A 19,970-nucleotide genomic window follows, 5' to 3' on the forward strand; every position below is an offset into this window, starting at 1 on the left:
TGCATAGCTCAGTGGTGTAGCTGCTTCCGTAAAAAACAGTATGGTTTTTTTGGAGTTCATAAACAGCTTGCAGAAACATTGATCCTTTGGGCCTAGGGTCTCTGCAAATAACCTCGCCATTCTTTATCCTTGGATTAAAACCATGTGCTGAATAAACCTAGCTATTAACAATCAGCACATAATTTCCTCAACCCCACGCCTTTTCAGGTCCAGGTCCATGACTAGGCCACCCCAGATCACCTTCTCCAGTATGGTGTGGTGCCCCCAGTGTACAATATGCTGGTGACATTTCACCCCCTCCTTGATCTGCTGGAGCCAACCTACATGAGTAAGGTAAGTCCATTTATTTTTCAATGTTGCTTAGTTCTGTAAAGTTTTTATTGTATACCCTATGTATAATTTTTCATCAAGGGCAAAAAACTTTACAAAACCATGTGCTATTGAAAAAGGACTTGTCCTTAAACTATAGGCAGCTCAGAGATAGATGCAGTGTCACCAGCATATTTAGAAATTTATTCCCAAGAAAAAACAGACAGTTGTTACAGGTGTTGGTGACTTCGACTCTGTGCGTGTATCTGGTAATAAGAACACTTTTAGTTATTTGGGGAACTTACGGTAAGTTCCATATTAGAATTGTAGGCCACGTTTTCTAGTTAGCAATTGTATTTTTTTGCCTCAAATTTACATAAGGAGCAAGTTTGTCTATGCCTTTTTTTTGTAATGATTGGACTTGATGATCTTACAGGTCTTTTCCAACCTTAGTGATTCTGTGATACCTGTAGGCAGTGAATTTTCTCTTGGTTAGTGCTTGTCTTTCACATGCAGTGTCTTCCACATGACTGAATTTCTTCTGTGTGACATGGTTTTTGTTTTGGTGACATACAGAAGAGGAACAGTGTTCATATATTTTTGATATACTTGCAAGATTTTATTTTAAAAGGTTAGCAGTAGGAAGCACAGACCTGTAATGTCATCTGCCCAAAACTGAGATTTCTAACACCTGGAACGTAACATCTTGAACCTGTCAAACTTCTCCAAAGTAGGGACTGCAAAGGAGAAGCATTAGCATCAGTTTGGAACATCATTTTGTCTTGTTAAGATTCTTAATCTTATGTTTAAACTCTTGAATCTAATAATCTCAAGTCTTCAAAGTAAAACTTCCTTCAAGCCTTGGAAGTTGTTTTACCAAGTTATCCCATTCCATTTCTGTTGCTGCTTTGCTGGCGCTTCTCAAGGCATGGAACTACCTTATCTGAATCTGAAGGGCTCCTTTATTCCTTTTCTCGTGGCGCAGTCTTCTGTTGCGACTCCCACAAGTAGAACTTGTGAACTTCAGAGAAGTTAATGTTTGTTTTATAACTTCAGAATGTATTTCATGGGATTGTTCAGCTTTGAAAGAGTTAATCTGTTATTTTTAATTTCCATTTTTCTTCTTACATCTGTTTTAACCTCTGGTGTGTTTCATTTCAGATTTTTGCAAGTTTCTGATCATGTGTGTAGTGCATTTAGAGTTACAAAAGCTCCATCCTTGTAGAGTGCTCCTTGACAGTTGTTACTGCAATACAGATGCAACACAACATCCATCTAAGCGTCTCCTTATTTCTTAGTCAGGTGGGCAGTAAATTGTCCCAGAAGTAGAAGAAATGAAAATTCATCAGGCAGTTAAAACTGAATGGTTAACCTGCAGCTCCAGAAATTTGCTCCAGATGTTAAGAATATCTGTCTTTTCATGGAGATGTAATGCAAACACTTTCTCTTCAACTATATGGTATTTTTTTAAATATCCTGAATTCCTCCGATGTACTGTGGCCTGGATATAAGAGTGCATTATTTTTTTAAATGTAGAAGTTATAAATCTAAAAAATTCAGTTAAGTATGGTACATTTTCTTCAGTGCAGTAGAAGACTGTGGGGAACTTAATTTGCTTGAAGCTTTTTCATGTATGAAGGAAAGTATTCTTTTGAGTAAAATCAGAAAGGTGTTAATGTATAAAGTTGACACTTGTTAACTAGATGGTATTATGTTATGCCTGTAAATAAATACTATTATTTTTTTTGCAGCATTTCATCTGGATAGAAGAAATTCACCACCAAACAGCCTGACACCATGTCTAAAGATTCGTAATATGTTTGATCCAGTTATGTAAGTAAATACAGTTATCTATCTGTATTTCTGTATTCCTTTGGAACGATCTATTTCTTTCCTTTGAGAGGGATTTGGAAGAAGTGAGTAAACATGAATACCTTAAAAGAAACAAATGGGTTGTACAAAAAAAAAAAATCTTCCTCTTAACATCTATGAGAAGACAGAAATAATCTTACTGTCTTCTGTCCTTCATTGTCTTGCTTTGTGTCTTTGGGTCGCTTCTTGAAGAGGAATGTGGCATTTAGTCAAACTACCTGGAGCAATGACTGATCTTTCTCCATTAATTAATTTTATAAATGTTCAATTATATTAGCTGACAGGGGAGATTCATGTGGCCTAACAGCAGACTGTAGGTTTCTGAACTATTTTTAAGTATTCTGGAGGATTTCAACTGTTACAGAGCTTGCCCAGTTTGCATTTAAAAGGCTGAATTTAAATAATTTATTACTTTATGGCAGCGTGACTGCCTAGTTTTGAAGCAAATGGATTTTTGTAGTGGGAAGGTTTTAAACAAATTAGTGCAGAGTACTGGCTTCTAATGCTCAGATACAATTCTAAAGTATGTACCATGTATGAGTAAGTAACAAGCCTTGTTTCACGTGCCAAGAGTTAAGGAAGAATAAAGTTTTTCGTAGTCTTCTAAAGCTTCATCCACTATCCTGTTATATCCTCATCGGCTGTGGACTAGATCATGTTAGGAGTTGGGGACTAACACGTGGGTTATGCCAGCTAATCTCTTCTAATCTTTGTAGCCTGGTTTGTCCAGTGCAAAGAGATACAGGGACTCTAGTAACTCCACATCAGGGAATAAATTACTTCAGAGATTATATAAGGGGAAGAATGAAGATGCTATCCTGTCTTACAGAGTAAAAGTGAGATGCTAATTGGGACTGAAGAATATGAGAAGTTGAGTGGAAAATAAAAGCTATTGATTAGAATAGGGAATAACAGGAAGTAGGAGGGGACATCGGAGTACGGACACAAGTGATTGCAAAGTTTGGGTATATTTCTTCAGCTGTGTTTCTAGCCATACTTAATTGCTTTAGTTCATTGCCTTATTAATTGGAAAGCTGTTAGCTAATTTAGCTGAGGACAGTGTTATCCATAGCATAGAGAAGTACTCTAAAAACTGTTTTTCTCAATGGCTTTAAGACTTAATGACCATTGTGGGCAGAGACCCCAACTGTGGCTTCTTTCATAACTTTCAGGTTGCAGTAGGGTAAGCAAGACTGAGATTTTAGGCATTGTTCTTGAGGCAAATTGATACTCCTGTAGGAGAATGAAATAAAAGATGAGATTTGCTGAGGATTTTGGGTGAGGTCAATGTTCTTATTGTCCTTGCTACAAAGGAGAGACTTCATGAGCTGTATTGGTTAGTCTGGGTAATACTGAAACAAATCAATTTCTGAAGCTTCACTGTAATATTTACTGGTATGCTGTATTGGCTACTTTCTTGTTTCAAAATGTTAGCGGTTCAAAATATCTGCTGTTAATGGAGTAAAGGAGATGTTATTTTTGTCAGAACAATCTCCCTTTAAAGGCTGCATTTTTGCTGTAAACATCTGGGTTTTTTTCAGTACTGACCCAGTCTGTGCCCAGCCAGTGCATTAAAAATGTTCTTGGTTTTTTAGACTAGTTGTTCTCTTTTGACAGTTCTTTTCAGTGTCTGTGTCTAGTCAGCTATTTTGAACAGTGCAACTTCTAATACATTCACTTCTTGTAGACCTTTTCTTTTGGAAGTTGACCTAGCTCCCTTACTGGACTGCTGGATTATAGTCATAGTGGGATACTTCATCCAATTCCGTATTGCATGCCCCAGCCCATTCCTCTTCCATGAGCTGTCTTGCAGAGGACTGCTGCTTAAGGAAGTACTTTTTATCAGACCCTTGGAGTAATCTTAAAAACCCCCAAAACCGAAAACCTTCAGTGCAAGACAAACTATTTTATTCAACTGCTTGTGTCAAAAGAGAAAGGAGGTTTATGTTCTTGTCCCAGATCTGAAAGGGATGAATGCCTTCACTGACCACCTGAAACACATAATGTACCAGTGTATGTGATTAGATTGGCAAATAGTGTTTTGACATTTGCCGTGGGTGCAAGGTATATTTAACAAAATTAGTTTTTTAGCTGCTCTTTAAGTTAAGCTATTGTATACTAACAATAAATGACTAAGTACTTTTCAACAATATGCCAGTAGCTGGTAAAAGCAGCCATCCATAATAGAGATCTTGTCTCTTGAATGACCTGGGGAATATACCAGTTAATTTGTATTTATCATGCTAACAGAGTAAATAATCATCTTTACTGTCAAAAGTCAGAAAACTTACCTGGACGTTGTGAACCCTCAGACCGCAGCAGTAGACTTAAACTTGGGTGAATGTTCTAGGCATTTACTATGCCAGACACAAACCTGGTTTTTAAAATATCAGTCTAAGCATCATTTGGATAAGCCCATTTTAGTGTTTCTGCATCTACCACTAAGTAAAAAGAATGGTTCATAAAGCATGGGTAGCATTCCAGCAAGACTCATATTGACAGCTAATGGAACATACATGTGCAGAATCTGGGAAGGGCAAGTCATTCCTGTTGGAAGCCTATTTTATTATGGGAAATCCAAGTTAGTTGATAACTTGTGCTGATTCATGTCCCAGGTCTGCAAAACACTAGACTGAGAATGCACTACTGCTTGATTTGCAAACAGGAAATGAGCGCTTGGGAGTAATGCGGTGACTTCAGTATTTGGCAAGAATACACAGCAGAAAAGATGATTGCCTACTCTTAACAATATGATCTCTTCCTATGGTAGCTGGCTTTCTGCTGATGACAGCATGCTTCTCAAGAAAACCTGGACATGAGTCCTGGGCTGGGAGGGAATGCACCGAAGTCAAGATCTCATAGAATTATAGAATAGTTTGGGTTGGAGGAGACCTTTAAAGGTCCTGGCTTTTGCAACTTGGAATTACTTTATTTGCCTAACATCCTGAGCACAGCATGTTAAGAAAATAGTTGTTTAGACTGTTAGAGAAGGGGAAGGAGACTTGTATATTCCCTTCATGTTGAGCTATCTAGTAAAAAGAAAACACTTTTTCTTCCAACCTGAGTAGGGTACATTTTCTCTTAACTTTTGCAGGGTTTTAAATTGTAGATGTTTTCCACTGGCAAGTCTTTCTCGCAGTAGGACCTTCATTTGGATCTTCTTTGCACCCTTGTGTCCCTCTCCCACTTCTGTTTGCTTGTTTATATATGATCTGCCTGTGTAAGGGGCATCAACTGGAAAGTCGGATCCTCTAACCAATCAAGGTCAAATGTCAGAAACAAATCTGACATTCCATGTTGCCTAGAGTCTGTCAAGTGTTGTGTTAGTGTCCTGCATGACAGATTTAAGTAACATCCCTGACCAGTTAACTTCCCTATGTACATTCCATCCCCCGCCATGTTTTTTCATGAATAAGGAGGAAGGTAGACGAAATATTTCAAGAATTTTGGCCTTTTGTAGAGAAAACTCTTTACCCAAAGCTCTTGATAGTATTATTGAAAGAGTAAGTTCATTATTTTTTGTGTAAAGACTATTCAGGCAGGCTTAAAGGTTTATTAAGGCTGTTGAAATTGTTTTCTCTCTGCTTAGGTTTATTTTATTAGGACCAGATAGTTCTTGCAGAACCTTCACAAAAATCCATAGACTTGCATCTTCTCTAATGATGTACCTAAAGATCGATTAGTCTTGACAATAAAACTTTTTTTGTGAAAAGCTCCCAAAATTGGAATCTGATTTTAATAACTTCTGTTTCTGGATCTAGATTGGCATATTCTATCAGTACCTTATGGGACAAATGCAATTTGATGCTTTGTTTGGGACAGTGAATAGCTATTTCGGTGATGAACAGTGTACAAACAGCTAAAAAGCTCCTTTGGCCTGCTGAAGCCTGCTGTGTAATGTTACTTCTGTGACTGCTGGTAGAGGGTTGCAGAAAAAGGGGCAGAGGCCTTTACACTGTTGTCTTCCCCAGTTCTTCTTCCACTGCAGTAGGGACAGCCTAGGAGTGGCCGCCTTCTTGGAACAATGACCAGCCCAGGTCAATGACCTAAGCAGGTCTGGGAAGACAAGTTTATGACTGCTTGCAGTTTCAGACAGGAAGGTGATGGCAGGCTGCTGGAAGGGGTGGACACCCCCCCCCCAAATACAGATTATTCCTTTTGATTCTTAGGGTTGAATTTTCTAAAGTGGACCGTAGGACCCAATTTACTGAATATTCAATAGCTAAAGTACTAAATCTGTCCCAAAAGCATTTAACAGAAAAAGATCTCAAGTTACAGAGAGACCCAGCACAGTGAGGAAGTACGGGATTGTTGTGAATGTTTAAAAAATGATGTGCTTAATTAAATCTTTCATTGTTTGCATAGGGAAATAGGTGATCACTGGCATCTAGCAATTCAAGAAGCAATCTTGGAGAAATGCAGTGATAATGATGGAATTGTTCATATTGCTGTTGACAAAAATTCACGTGAGGTGAGTGTCTTTCCAGTAACATCTTAATGCTTTGTTTATCCTTGTCTGTTGGACTTCAAAATACCCAAAAACCTCTCTTTCTTAATGCAGGGTTGTGTATATGTCAAGTGTCTCTCTCCAGAGTATGCTGGAAAGGCTTTCAAGGCATTACATGGCTCTTGGTTTGATGGTAAGGAATGGGGGTTTATAACAAAACATGGGTAGAAATGACAGAAGATGGGTGCAGTTGGAGTTCTTCTAAAGGGTGATATGTTTTATATCTAAAGTATTGAGCTGTAACAAAAACTAGATCTTTTTAGTAGTCATCACCTGGTAAACTAATTTCAGTCTAATGACGTGTTTGTGTGTATTACATCCTCAAGCAAAATGTAATAATACTGAACTAGAAGGTTTCTCTTTTCCTATTTCTTTGCCTCATAGGAAAGCTGGTAACGGTAAAATACCTGCGACTAGATCGGTATCATCATCGTTTTCCCCAGGCTCTTACTTGTAACACTCCGCTGAAGCCAACAAACAAACATATGAACTCTATGTCACATCTACGTCTTCGGACAGGCACAACTAATTCTCAGGGAAGTTCCTGAGAAGACTTTCTGCAACTGCTAGGACTGTTACTTGCAACAGGAATTTTCCTGTTTGGCTGCCGTCTTCCTTTTTTAGTGCTTTTTGTATGTAATACTTTAATGAATTAAATAAAAGTTTGAACGTTCCAGAACTCTTGTTTCCAAAGGGACTTAGCAATGAGGCAGTAATACTGAGCTGACAAAAAAGAAAAAGAAAAAAATTGCTTCAGGAAGTTTTCCGGGGCTTATAGTAAACCAATGCATTTAAGTTTTGCATGAGGAAAACAGAATTCATTATACATTTGCAGATGTGGTGACTGTATTTTTTGCACCAAGAAGTGTTTTTGATAATACAAAAGCATGGACAAAAGAAGACTTCCTCTATTTCCATAGTTTCCTGTGAAATAATCTTGTGGGTATTTTGTAACAACCAACCTACAGTTCCTGATGGTGAATAAGTTAAAAAAAAAAATTCTTTTTCAGTCAATATTAGTTTTTTGTTGCTGTATAAGAATCTTTTTCTGCAGCTAGGGTATGGGGAAAGTTAATCTGGCATTAGTGGTTGCATATAAGTGTGAGGGAAAACGAAATGAATGCGGATGTACTAGGTTTTGTATATAAATGTAAATGCTGGTGGTGGCAAAAATGGTTGTGTTCTGTGAGGATGTCTGCATTGAAGCAGTGAATAAGCTTCCTATTTTATTCAAAACCTAACCTTTTACATGGTTTTGGCTGTACCATGACAAGAGGCCAAATACCTTAAAGTGTTAGATACAGGTTAAATATCTTTTATAGGTTTTATATTAAAATACCTGACTATGATTTTGTGTGAAAGGTCTGATACCAATTGTAATGAATTCAAATTTGTGAGCAATAAAGAAGCAATTGGCAGATACTAGAAAAATATTTTGTGAAAAGCTGTATTTATTATTACAGTTGCCAGGGCTGTGACAAAATACCATTGGGATTAAGTGACTTTCCCAATACATAACTTAATGAACCAGTTACCTGTTAAAATTTTAAAAGGTACATACTTCCTTGCAACAATTTTGGTTGATGCAAACTAAAGTACAGCTGACAGTAAATCTTGTGATTCCAAGCTTGTAAATTTACTAACATTTACCTAGAAGTACAAAATTGTTGCTAAGAAGTTTAGTTGCAAACCTGAGATTATTGGCCTTACTCATCCCCACTCCTACAACAATTTTATCTAATTATCCAGCTGAATATCATGTAGGAGCTGAGACTGGAAGCACACCAGTCCCACAAATTTTACTGAAACTCACTTTACATTGTAGATATGATGGATTTGCAGCATGAACTTGCACAAATAATGCACGTTTTTCTTATGGTTAAGTAAACATGATGCACACTATTCTGCAACAGAAAATCCTATTGTGCCTTACCTTTGTGCTTTTGTGGGCACCATGTTTATTATTGGACAGTTTGTTAACCGAAAAATTTTAAATCCTCAGTTTTATGTCTCAGATGCTAATGAATGAGTGTATATATAATATATAATCAGCCATGGAGAATTCTACTTACCAAGGACAAGTACATATTTTTGATGGGTAAGTAGATTGTGCCAGGTCTGGTAGATTTTGATGAGTTTTACTATATACATATATGTATAATATACATGTATATGTATTATATATATGTATATAAACTAATTTTGTTGTATTTGATGTGCATCATAGTGATTTGTTAACCTGACCTTAGTGACCCCATCTTGTGACCCGTTGCAAGAGTGAATGTAAAAATAGTTGTGGCATTTTAAAAGGTCGCCTGGATGCAAATGCATCTATCTTGCTTCTAAAATATATTTCTTGTAAACACTGTACATTTTATTATTGTATTATGTACTATTATGCAGCTTATTTTACCTTAAACTGTTAAGTTGACCAATGTCCCTTCCTGCAAGACAGATGGGAATGTGTATAATACCTGAACATTTGAGAAAAATCAGCTGTTTGTTGTAATTTGTCACTCTGTCCTGTAAAAACAAACAAAAAACCAAAACAAACTCGGATTAAAGGTTTATTAGGGGTTTTTATATGTGTATCCCCTTGTAGATACTTGGCTGTCTTTGTTCATCTGGGGGGTGAGGGGGAAGATTAATTCATCATAGCCACTTTTAATGTTTGTTAGGATTTGAAGCTGAAGAGGTGCTAGCTTCACTTAAATGTCCGTCACTTGGCATTGGTCTGGATTTTGTACACCGGGAGTAGAGAGGCATTACCTTGACTTCTAAGTCCAGGCGAGGCCATGTTGTCTGACCTGTTACGTGACAGAGGTGAAGAGTCTTAGCTTTGTGTGTTTAGTTTATTTCTTGTACTGAGATAGAAAAAGTCCTCAAAGAGATTTTGATAGACAAAACACAGGCTTTCTTTCTGTCATTACATCTATACTACGCTGTTTTAAAATCGTTTTAGTGACGAGTTGTAGTGGAGGGTTGTGGGGTAGGAGGACCGAAGAAGGCTGCGCAAGTCCATTATTTACATGCATTTGCCCAGCTCACTTTTAGCTCTTCCCTGTGGCAGGGGAGCAGGAGGAGGAAGATTTTCGCCGCGCTTCTGTTCCCTCCTTTTTATCAAGATATGCAAGCTGGGCATTAAGTGCTGTCTTACTTTCGCTGCCTCTGATGAAGTCAGATCAGTCACTCGGCTTCTGGCCGCAAGTGGGAGCCGTGGGCCGGAGGCATCGCACCCCGCTGAGCGGCGGCGGCTGCCGCCCGCCCGACACCCCCCCCCGCTGCCCCGGCGGGCGCCGCGCAGGTAGGTCGGGGCTGCCTGCTGGCGGCAAGGGGGGCCCGGGGCCGTGCGCCCCGCTCCCCCCCGCCCCCTCCGGAACAGCAGGAAGAGTATTTTCAACAAGGCGAAAAGCCGCTCGCTTGGCCTTTCCCAAGCGCACCCTTGAGATTAAAGGACAGCGAGCTCCGGGCGTGCTGCAGCGGCAGGACGAGACGGGGGTCCCGGCCCTCCCTGCCGGCTGCCCGCGCGCAGGCCGCCCCCCTGCAGCGGCGCCGGGGGCGGCCGCCTCCCCGCTCTGCCGTGCCGGGCGGGCGGCGGGTGCCTCCCCGGCTCTATGTTCATATTTGGCGTTGGCCGCCGGTGCCCAGGAATTTCCCGTCATGCTCCCCGGGCGGCGGGCCCGTCACTGCGATCCCGGGGGGGGGGCCGGGGCCGCTCGCTCCCTTGGGCCTCTCCTCATGCGCGCTGCGCCGCCGCCGCCGCCGCTCCTCTCCGCGCTCTGCCTGGCGCTGGCGGCCGCCGCAGGAGCCGCAGGTAGGGGCCGCGCGGCCGCGGCGGGCAGCTGGCCCTCCGCCGGCCCCCTGGGGCCGCGCCGCGGGGAGGGCGGGCCGGGGGCTGCGGCGGGGGGCGAAGGGAGGAGCGGCCCCGGCCAGCGCGGGGGGCCGGGCCGCACCTGCCGGGGCGGGCCAGGAGCGGGTCCCCGCTGAGGGGACACCCCCCCCACACACACCCAGGCCCTGCCGGCAGCGGAGAGCGGGGCGCTGGGGTCGGTGCTCGGGTTGGTCCCCGTTTCGCGGAGCGAGCCCCTGGTAGGGTTTGACCTCCCTTCATCCCGGCCGTGCCGCTGGGGCGTCCCTGCGGCCGCCGCAGCGCCGGAACCCCCGGGCACGGCGCGCAGACCCCAGGCTCCGGGTGTCCTCTGCTGTAGCTGCTGCTTCGGACCCAGAAACGAGGTGAATAGTTTCTGGGATGTACAGCAAAATAGTTGGCTTGCTGAAGCAGCGCTTGACGGAGCGCGTAATTAGTTCTGTTCTGCTGCGGTCACCTGCCCGGTAAATTGTGCTTCGTTGGTCAAAAAAGCGGCTTGAACTTTACGTGTGCTTTCAGAATTTTAAGGGAGCTCAGCGTGCTCGCTCACTGCGTTTGTTTTGTGTTCACGCTACTGAGAAATGTAGTCAATGCAAAGAATAAAGTATAATTTATTTCTTACTGTCCCATTTCCAAGTTAACGTAGCTGTGCTTGGTGCATCTTAATATTCCTGGAAATAGAAATGAGACTCAATTGAGCTTCCTGTAATATTTGACATTTACTATAAATGATGGCTTTTCTGCTTGAGCTGAAATTCCAGTCATCGTCCCCTTAGTGTAAAGACTGTCTGAAGGCACAGTGATCTTAAATAGGGATAACCGTGCATTAAAAACACCAAACTCTAACGATGGATATCTACAGATAAGGCTAGGTGTCTACCGTTATCTAGCGGTGAACGTCAGAGCTCTGTAAGAGTTCTGACCTTAAACACAGCTTTTAGGAAAGTACAGAGCCTTACGTTACATAGGTCATGCTTTTAGTTACTTGTCTTTTAAGCTTCCTGTTGTTACTATTAAAACGGTTCTGAAACTGTACTCTCTTGAAAGATAGATGTCAGAATAAGAAATCTGCAATGGGCAGGTACTTTGCTTTACTGATACGGCTTGTTTATGGCAAGCGGTCCGTAAATGGAAGAGCCAGCTCTACTCCCATTATGGCACAGTGCCATTCATCAGAATCCAGCATTTAATGCTTAGAATTAGTCCTGTTTATATTCTTGCCCTTGCTGAATTGACATAAGTGCTTGCCGTCTTATTTGCTGATGATTCCCAACTTTTTATTGCACTGCTGCATGCCTTTGCGGTTCGTCATGATTCCTTGTCTGCCAAATTTGGTTGGTAACAGTGCCCTTTTAAGTCTGATTCTGGAAGTAGTTTCCATGTGGCTTGTCATCTTAATCAGATGTTTGCTCATAGTCGCTAAAAGACTCGCCTGCCTTGCTGTAGACATGGCTTATTTTAGAACAGTGTTTCTTAATTGTCTTTTGAAATTTATGTAGGGAATTAAATATGGTGAATGGCTTAAGCAGAGTTACTAAATAATCCTAGAATTCTGAGATGAAAGAAGATACTTTTATTTAAAAAAAACTTCTGCATTAATTTCTCAAAACCACTAAAGTTAGTGGAGTTAAGCCACATACAGTTCAGTCCAGAATGTGGTTGGTTGGTCCTTTTCCTGTCTGATGTTCCTTGGACCTTTATAATACGCGTTTGAAAGGAACTTCTAGGAGGAAAAAAGAATTCTGTTTTTCCCCCAAAAGCACAATCTTTAAAAATAGTGCTTTTGCATATAGGGTCACGTATCTATATTCGGTAGCAAAGCCATATAAAGCAGTTGATCCTAGACAAAAATAAAATCTTTTGACTGAATGACCTTGCTTATTTTTCCAAGTAGTGGTGGTTATACGCTCTCACAGGGATTTGGTTAATACAGATTTTTATGTTTGTACGTGCCATAAGAATTCCTTACAGCTATTCGATAAGAGAAATTTGCACAAGAGGAAGATATTTGGTCCTTTGCCCTGATGTTTATGAAGGTATGGGAGGATCTTGTTTACCTACTCGCGTTTCGTCAGCCTTGTAAGATAGTACTGGTTTGTATATTATTGGAGGTCTAGCCTATTTATTACATTAGAAATGCTAGAAAATGAAATTTCCCTTTTAGATGGATTGTTAAAGGTTCCTTTGTTATTTATTATAAAGGACGAGGGAATAGGAGGGAGAAGGGGGAGAGAAGAGATCACTCTATTAAGGATTTAATCTTCTCAGACAGAAGGTTAAGAAGTCTGCCTGTCTGCATCTGACTGGCATCGCTACAAGCCGGCAATGCAGTAAAGCCATCCAATTTTGAGATAGCTCTGTTGAGCTGCATAATTCAAGTGAGTGTGTCCTCATTACAGAGCAACTCTTAAGCTACGTGCAACATTTTATCAGTCATAGGTAGGGAGTGTGACCCTCTTTTCCCCTTTCTATTCTTTTTCATTAAAAGCTGCAGTTTCAGCAGCACCCAGGCTATGAACTTAAGCTGTGGAGGCTTTAGCTGATGGGAAAGTGGGATAAACTATCAGCCTAATTATAGCTTGGTCTAGCCCTGATTTGTTTAAGGGTTCCTTTAGCCAAAAGACCCCCAGAAAGACGGACCCTCAAATTCCTGGTGTGTTTATGATGGTGTGCTTAGGAATCACTGTAGAATAAAGTCGCGTGTGGATTTATCTTTCCCTGAGTAACTCTGAAGTTGGTATGCTTACTTTGGAACGGAGTCCAAGGCTACATGGAAATAGGGTGTTTCTTGCTCTGTAATAATCGTGTCCATACTTGGAGTTATTTAGAGGTTACTTTCTCTACACAAGCCAGAGGTCTTTAAAACGTAACAACAAAAAACCTGCCAGCTTTTGGGGCATTTTTTTTTTAGCGTCTCATAGAGTAAGAAGTGGCTACAGGTTAACTTTCCCTTCCCTCACTCTTGTCGCTTCTGTGGGATTGTATTATTAGCTTTTTGGATACTTCATTTGCCTCAGAAGGATCTTAGGTTCTCAGTAAACTATTAATAGGTACTAGCTAAAAAAAAAGTACAAAACTGAAGATTTAAGTCCTCCTCTGTGGAAGTTTGTGAATGTATGACCAAGTAGCAGTGTTTTAAAAGTAATTTCCAACCAACCACTTAAGGAAGGGAGCATGTATTGCATCATTAACTTCTACTAGGAGATGAAGAATGTAATTCTGGGTTTTAACGGGGATTTTTGTGCCCTTCATCTGTGAAGACGGTGATCCTTATGTTTTGTCTAAAATAGGGTAGAAGAATTCTTTGGGAACCCCATTTATGGTGAGGTAATTGGAAATTATAATTTATCTGTTTAGCTCCAGCCTTCTGGTTCTCATTTAACAGCCTCAATTCCAATAGCATTATCTGAAAACCGCACAATCTAGCAACTGGTACTGGGTATAAAGAAGCTTTTCTCAGTCAGGACTTTAAGACCTGAGGAATTGAACGATCCTAGCCCAAAACAGGCAAGAACAATGCTTAAACTTAAAAGGTGCTAGCACGGTTTTGCTGTCTTCACAGACTTAAGCTATAGTTTAGCATTGTTTTGTAATATGATTAATAGCACAAGTACTTCTTTTTTTAGGCTGAGCAGTGGAAATGATCTTTCCAGTGTTTTGCATTTGAACATGATTCAGCTTTTGAGTGTTTCATACACAGAGTCTAAGAATGGGACTTCTACAGAGCTCCCCAGTTTGCTCTTTCCTTTCAGTAGCATCTGAATATTGGGATTAATGATTTCTTTGAAATGTGGGCAGCAGCTTAGCAAAACGTACATAGTGTGCTAACGCATTGTTTTGTTGGGAAGTGTTACCACATCCAAGAAACCTTAAGCGTAGTGCCATGCATGGTGTTTGAAGTATTTCCCCAGGGGTCTCTTTAACTCTGTGTTCTTCCAAAGAGGGACAACGCCTTTGCGTTTCACCTGATGGAAAACAAATCCCTACTGCCAGGGAATAACAATAGCACTGATGGGAAGTAGCTGCCAAATGCCATCGCTTTCCCTCCGACCACACAATGAAAATGGAAAAAAAAAAATCAACACAGGGAACCTTAGCAGTTTCCTGGGGAAGTGATCTGTGCCAGTCGTCGCCAACAGAAAACAGCCCAGAAAGTGTCAGTCTGGCTGAGGGATTGCCCTGTTCTTGTTCCTCTCTGTTCCCCGATGTGTGGTTCTCGGGGAAATCCGCAGGCGAGGCTGTGCCTCCAGCTGCACGCAGGGAGAGTGTAGGTGATTTTAACCACTTCGAGGACCTGTGTGGTGGGTTGGCTGAGGTGGCAGCCACATGGATGTCCCTTTCAGTTCATGCAGCTGGTGTTTGACGGCATACTGAGTCTGGCCTTGGGTTTCCTGCAGCTGGTTCAAGAGCAAGCGTTGGTTTGATGTGAAGTTACTGTACTTGCTCAAATCAGCTAAGAAAAATGGTTCACTTTGTACAAGTAGGCTTTGCCACCTGGGTCAGATTGTCACCATCCTGCTGCTGGGAGGAAGCTTGATATTAAACATAAAACCAATGCAGATCCCTCCTTATGTGTCCTGATAACAAGTAGTCACGGCTTACACCCAGTTCAAGTTGAATTTGCACTAGTGAGTGATCCAGCAGTGCATTGATTGAGTCTTAATGATGCTGAAACCAAGGCTTGCAGGTCAGATTGGTTAGGCTTCCACCACTTCACGCCAACGGCACTGTCAGTAGCCACAGCATGCGTTTGAGGGAGAGAAGGGATGCATAGGCTGCCAGCTCAGGGAAAGGCAGAAAACTTGAGGTGGATCAGCCAACTGTGTGAAGTTAAAGCCCTGAGCTGCAAATTCAGAAACCCCACAAATAACGTGATTTGGGTTTTTTATAGCTTTATCATCTCTACTTTAGAATGGCTGCAGAAAATCAGCCCTGTTCGTCAAAGCCCTAGTATTTAACTGCTTGCTGTGGGAACTGTACTTTTAGACTATATCCTCATTTTTTCCTATTGTTTTTTCAGGATTAAAATCAGTTTCTTTCGCATATACAGTGGAAAAATACTCTGTGCTGACAGCACACCTTTTAACATCTCTTTTAATAAGAGAAACCAAATTGTCTGTGTACATACTTGTTCTGTGTGCTCTTGCTTTTACTTCCAGCACATGTAAGGGTCAAGATCTCCACTGACTTGTGTAGCAAGTTAGTGGCTCACTTGGGAAGGGACCCACCGGATGCCACTTGTTTTTAATCTTCTACAGAACCTGGCATCCCTCATCCAAAACCACAAGGCAGCTTTGCCTCTGAACGTGAAAGAGGTGCCTGATTGTACCAAACTATTATAGCGGTTGTTGAACCATGCTGGGAAGGATTACAACAGATACTTTGCAAGACCCTGGGACTCTGCCTGTGAAGTACTTTAAAATGTGAAGTACAGTAGCTGTCTGGGGGAAAACAAGCCTTTTTTTGTTGCTCTGTTACATATGAATTGCAGAGTAGTACAATTTTATCTAACGACAGTCAAGTAATAACTATGACAGTAATATATTACACTAATAGCTGAGTGATGTAATGCTATTTAAGACAAGATGCAGGTTTTCAGAGCATTATCCCATCTCCACAGACACTTTTGTAGACTAAATAAACCAAGTTCTTAAAAAATTTTTGTGGAGATATGGTTTTCTGAACCACTCTTTTTTTTTATTTCTCCTCTGGACTTTCCTCTATTGCTTCCGTCCTACGCCCTAAACCAGCAGGCTATTCCAGCTGATACCTCACTGCTGCTGAGGAGAGCAGATTTCTTCCCCATCCCCTGCTATTATGTATTATGCTTCTCTTTTTAATAAACTATAGATTGTCATTTGCCTTTTTTTTTTTAATAGTTTCACACTGTTGGCTCAATTTATTGTCACTGTAACCTTGACATCCTTTTTTGCAGTACTGCTGCTGGTCTGGTATTCTTCCTTTTGGTTTTGTGCATGTGAGGATTTCTTTTAAAGTCCAAATGTGGTTCTTTGTATGTGACTGTATTGAATTTAATCTTACTGCTTTTTGACCATTTCTCCAATTGATTAAGACCATCTCGAGTTCTGCTCAGCTCTTTAGAGTGCTTCATGCTCCTTGCAGGTTGGTGTGTCTGCAGTTTTAGTGTAAGACTCCTTGCTGGGTTTTGACCCTAGTCAGTAGGAGAACTGCTGAACGAGTGTGTTTTTTCAAGCAGCTCTGCACCTGTGCTGTAGGACCTTGATCCAGAAGGAAAGTGCTTTTCCAGTTTGCTCTGTCAAAAAGTATTTTATATTTGAGATCTGTTGGATTTACTGCTTTCCTCTTGCCTGTAGAATAGAAGGAAAGAAGGGAACTATGATGGTTGATGGGGTTAGATTTTGATAAGTCCATCTTGGTGGCTTATTACTTTCTAATTTTCTGTTGCCTATTTATGGATTGTTCAGTAATTTGTTTCAAAAGCTTTCTCGGTGTTGGAGGTAGACTTATGGCCATGTAGTTCACCAATCGCTCTTTTTTCCCTTTTTAAAAATGGGCATTGTCAGCTTACTCCTGAGTTTTTGGAAAGGCAAAAGCCTTTCCAAAATCCCCCAAGGTGCTTGCTCTTTTCTGGATGATTGCCCCAGCTTGTTTCCCAAACACTGTAGGATAACTTTCCTAACCTGTCAGAGGAGGAAGAGCAACCTCAGGCAAAGGTTGCAGACACACAGGATAGCTCCATCATCTGGGAATATAGTGATTCAACATTAGTGCTGGTAATTTCTGACAGTCTTATATCTATCCAGCTAAAGAACCTGAAGTGAGTTCCTCAGAGTGAGAAGGAACGCTTGATAGATTTTCATAAAGCACTCTCTCAAAAAAAATGCAGCTTCAGCAGGTTCATTGACAAGATAGTTCATCACAGATCTAAGTGACTGTCGTGTTCCACTGACAATTTGTCTGCAGAGGAAGGTCTGTGCAACAGATTTCAACAGTTTCAAATTAGTTACTGCAACTACTTCAGATGATTACCTGTGTTGTTTCTTAAAAAAATCCTGCAAGTATACTGCTATGGAAGATCATCTGGGCAGTCAACATATTCCAACCTGATAATCCACTGTGTGTGTTGCTTTCTTTGTATTGGGTTACAATTAGCGAGATTTGCAGATGGGCTTAACTGATCATAGCTTATGGTTTATTAGTTTTCTTATTCATTTTGCCTAGCAACTACATAAAATTTCCAAACATCTAGATAAGTTCTACCTGTGAATATCTATTTAAGTACACATATAAATACAAGAGAATGAGAGTCTTTCTGTACATATATACCAATGCTATAAAAATAACATACCGAACAAACGTATCAGATTTCTAACCAGTAATCATTGTGTCAAAAAACCTTAAGGTGGACATAGAGCTGGTACGTCTTTTGTCATTTTATTTTGATAGGGGGTGGTGAAGGCTTGCACGCTCAGCACTGAGATGTGCTGAAGTGAACCATGGGAGGGGAGTAGTCCTGTGCTGGGGACGGAGGATGCTGTGGGGGCATGGCTGAGTCACTGAGGAACTTCTAATGTGTTTGTGAGAGGGGTGTGAAATGTCAGGAGCAAGAGGGGAAGGAGGCACTCCCAATGTTTTAATGGTAGGATTTCCTTTTTTGGAGCGGGAGTCCAAGTAGGACAGAAACAAACTGCATTTTGGGGCAAGGCTTAATGAAGTTCCTGCCAGCAGGATTCAGCAGGAGGGGCTGCCTGGGGGTGCCGTGCTGCTGCCTCTGCTGAAGGAAGTGGAGCAGATGTCACTTTTAAGAACAGATTATGCAAAGAAAACATCCAAACTGATCTTAGAATAGTGATCCAGATTGGAAGCTGAACCACAAAGTCTTGAGAACAGCAAAAGGCTGAGGGAAGAGGGGAATGAACTTGGCCCCTGCATTGTTCTCCCCGTGACCCTCCAAAGAAGACAAGCTGAACTGAGCGGTGTGCCTACCCCATCAGCCAGCGGCGCTGGCACAGGCAGGCCTGGCCTGTGCGGCTCGGGCTCCACGCAGGACTGCGGGGCTGCTGCCAGCCCTGGCGTCAGCAGGCAGGCGGCATCGCCCCTGCCTGGAGGTGGCTCATGGCTGGGGCCACATGAGCTGACCCTGGAGATAACTCCAGTATTAGGCCTGTCGTATGCTCGCTCTGACTGAGCAGGAGAAAGTATTTCTGGGTTTTTTCCCAAAGGTAAGTACTTTTTGCTGTGCAGAAGGGTTTTGCATGGCTACTGTTGGCTGCAAGTCCAGCTGGTGGGTATAGGATGAGTTATTTTCATCTTTCGAATGCATTTAGGGCTGGGAAATGTGGATTGAAAAAAATGTAAGGTTTAATAAATATTTTCAGTCAATTAAAAAAGGTGGAGAGACACCTTCACATTCTGGACACTTGAGAGAGTATTAAAGAGAAGAGAAAAAATCAAAGCAGGTTTTAAAGTAATGTATTTAGCTAGAATTAATACTTCTTTTGTTCATGAATTGAAAAATAGCTTCAGGATGCCTAGAGGTGCAGATCCTTGTGCCGCACATCCAATGTAAATATATTTATCTATTTAAAAAAAATAAAATGCTATGTTTGTGCATTTTTAAACTGCACTGGAATGCAAATAGGAATTCAGCTCACACAGATTCCAAGTAATTCTTTTCATTGGAAAAAAGTTTGTCTTTGGACATTTTCTCTTGTAAGAAGGAAAAATAGTCCTGAGTAAATGTTTTTATCCCTGTAATTATGTAAATACAGGGACATGTATATATACAACTGATTACTAAATAGTGGCAGAAAATTTTGTGTGAAGTTATATATTTTTTGCTACTCAACATAGTTAATGATAGCCTAACCAAGTGAAGATTTGTTTTAAGAAAATGGTGTTACAGAAATTTAAATAGAAGTATTTGTTAAATTAATCCACCTTGGGCAGTGGTTTAAAATCAAATAATCTTTATATTTGAATCAAATATATTGCTGTTAAGACAGAGATACTTTTCTTTGCTCTCTCACTTTTCAGTCATTGACATTCAGTATTATCTGATGGTACTGTAAGTTTAAAGAAGATTTAAAGTATAAAGATAAATACTCCTTCCTTATTTGCTGTAGTGTCTTCTCACTGCTGTTCATAAAAAGAAAAGTATATCTCTGACTAGGGTAGACTTATGAATTTCTGTTTTACTTGATGGAATTTTGTTTTGGTATAGATTAGATGTTCTTTTAAATTTTTTTTTCAACTGCATAAAGGGTCTTTGGTTTTAGGATGGTTAATGTTACTATTACAGTGTCCGAGCCATTCTTTTATGTTTTTTTGTGTAGTATCAGAACTGCTTGATGCTATAATTTTTTAAAACTATTTTTGGATAAAAGGCTGAGGTTTTCTTGTATATTCATAAGGCTGCTCTACGTAACACCA

The 19,970-nt window shown here is 40.9% G+C and overlaps 2 protein-coding genes across 3 annotated transcripts in view; both read left to right on the forward strand.

The window, feature by feature from the left end:
- Positions 1-8,814, forward strand: part of LEMD3 (LEM domain containing 3) — a 51,323-nt gene extending 42,509 nt beyond the window's left edge. For both annotated transcript variants that reach the window (XM_009813065.2, XM_059816255.1), the window contains 4 exons: positions 2,061-2,142; positions 6,547-6,652; positions 6,743-6,821; positions 7,073-8,814. In XM_009813065.2, the coding sequence (XP_009811367.2) occupies positions 2,061-2,142; positions 6,547-6,652; positions 6,743-6,821; positions 7,073-7,236 (431 nt within the window). In that variant the 3' untranslated portion in view covers positions 7,237-8,814. The remainder of the gene's footprint in view (positions 1-2,060; positions 2,143-6,546; positions 6,653-6,742; positions 6,822-7,072) is intronic.
- A 1,488-nt stretch (positions 8,815-10,302) lies between these two features.
- MSRB3 (methionine sulfoxide reductase B3) overlaps positions 10,303-19,970 on the forward strand; it is an 87,167-nt gene continuing 77,499 nt past the window's right edge. Inside the window, 2 exon segments of the mRNA XM_059816548.1 lie at positions 10,303-10,384; positions 10,387-10,502. Of these exon segments, the coding sequence (XP_059672531.1) occupies positions 10,303-10,384; positions 10,387-10,502 (198 nt within the window).

The sequence above is a fragment of the Gavia stellata genome, chromosome 4 (assembly GCF_030936135.1).
Source record: "Gavia stellata isolate bGavSte3 chromosome 4, bGavSte3.hap2, whole genome shotgun sequence".
In the NCBI taxonomy this organism is placed as follows: domain Eukaryota; kingdom Metazoa; phylum Chordata; class Aves; order Gaviiformes; family Gaviidae; genus Gavia; species Gavia stellata.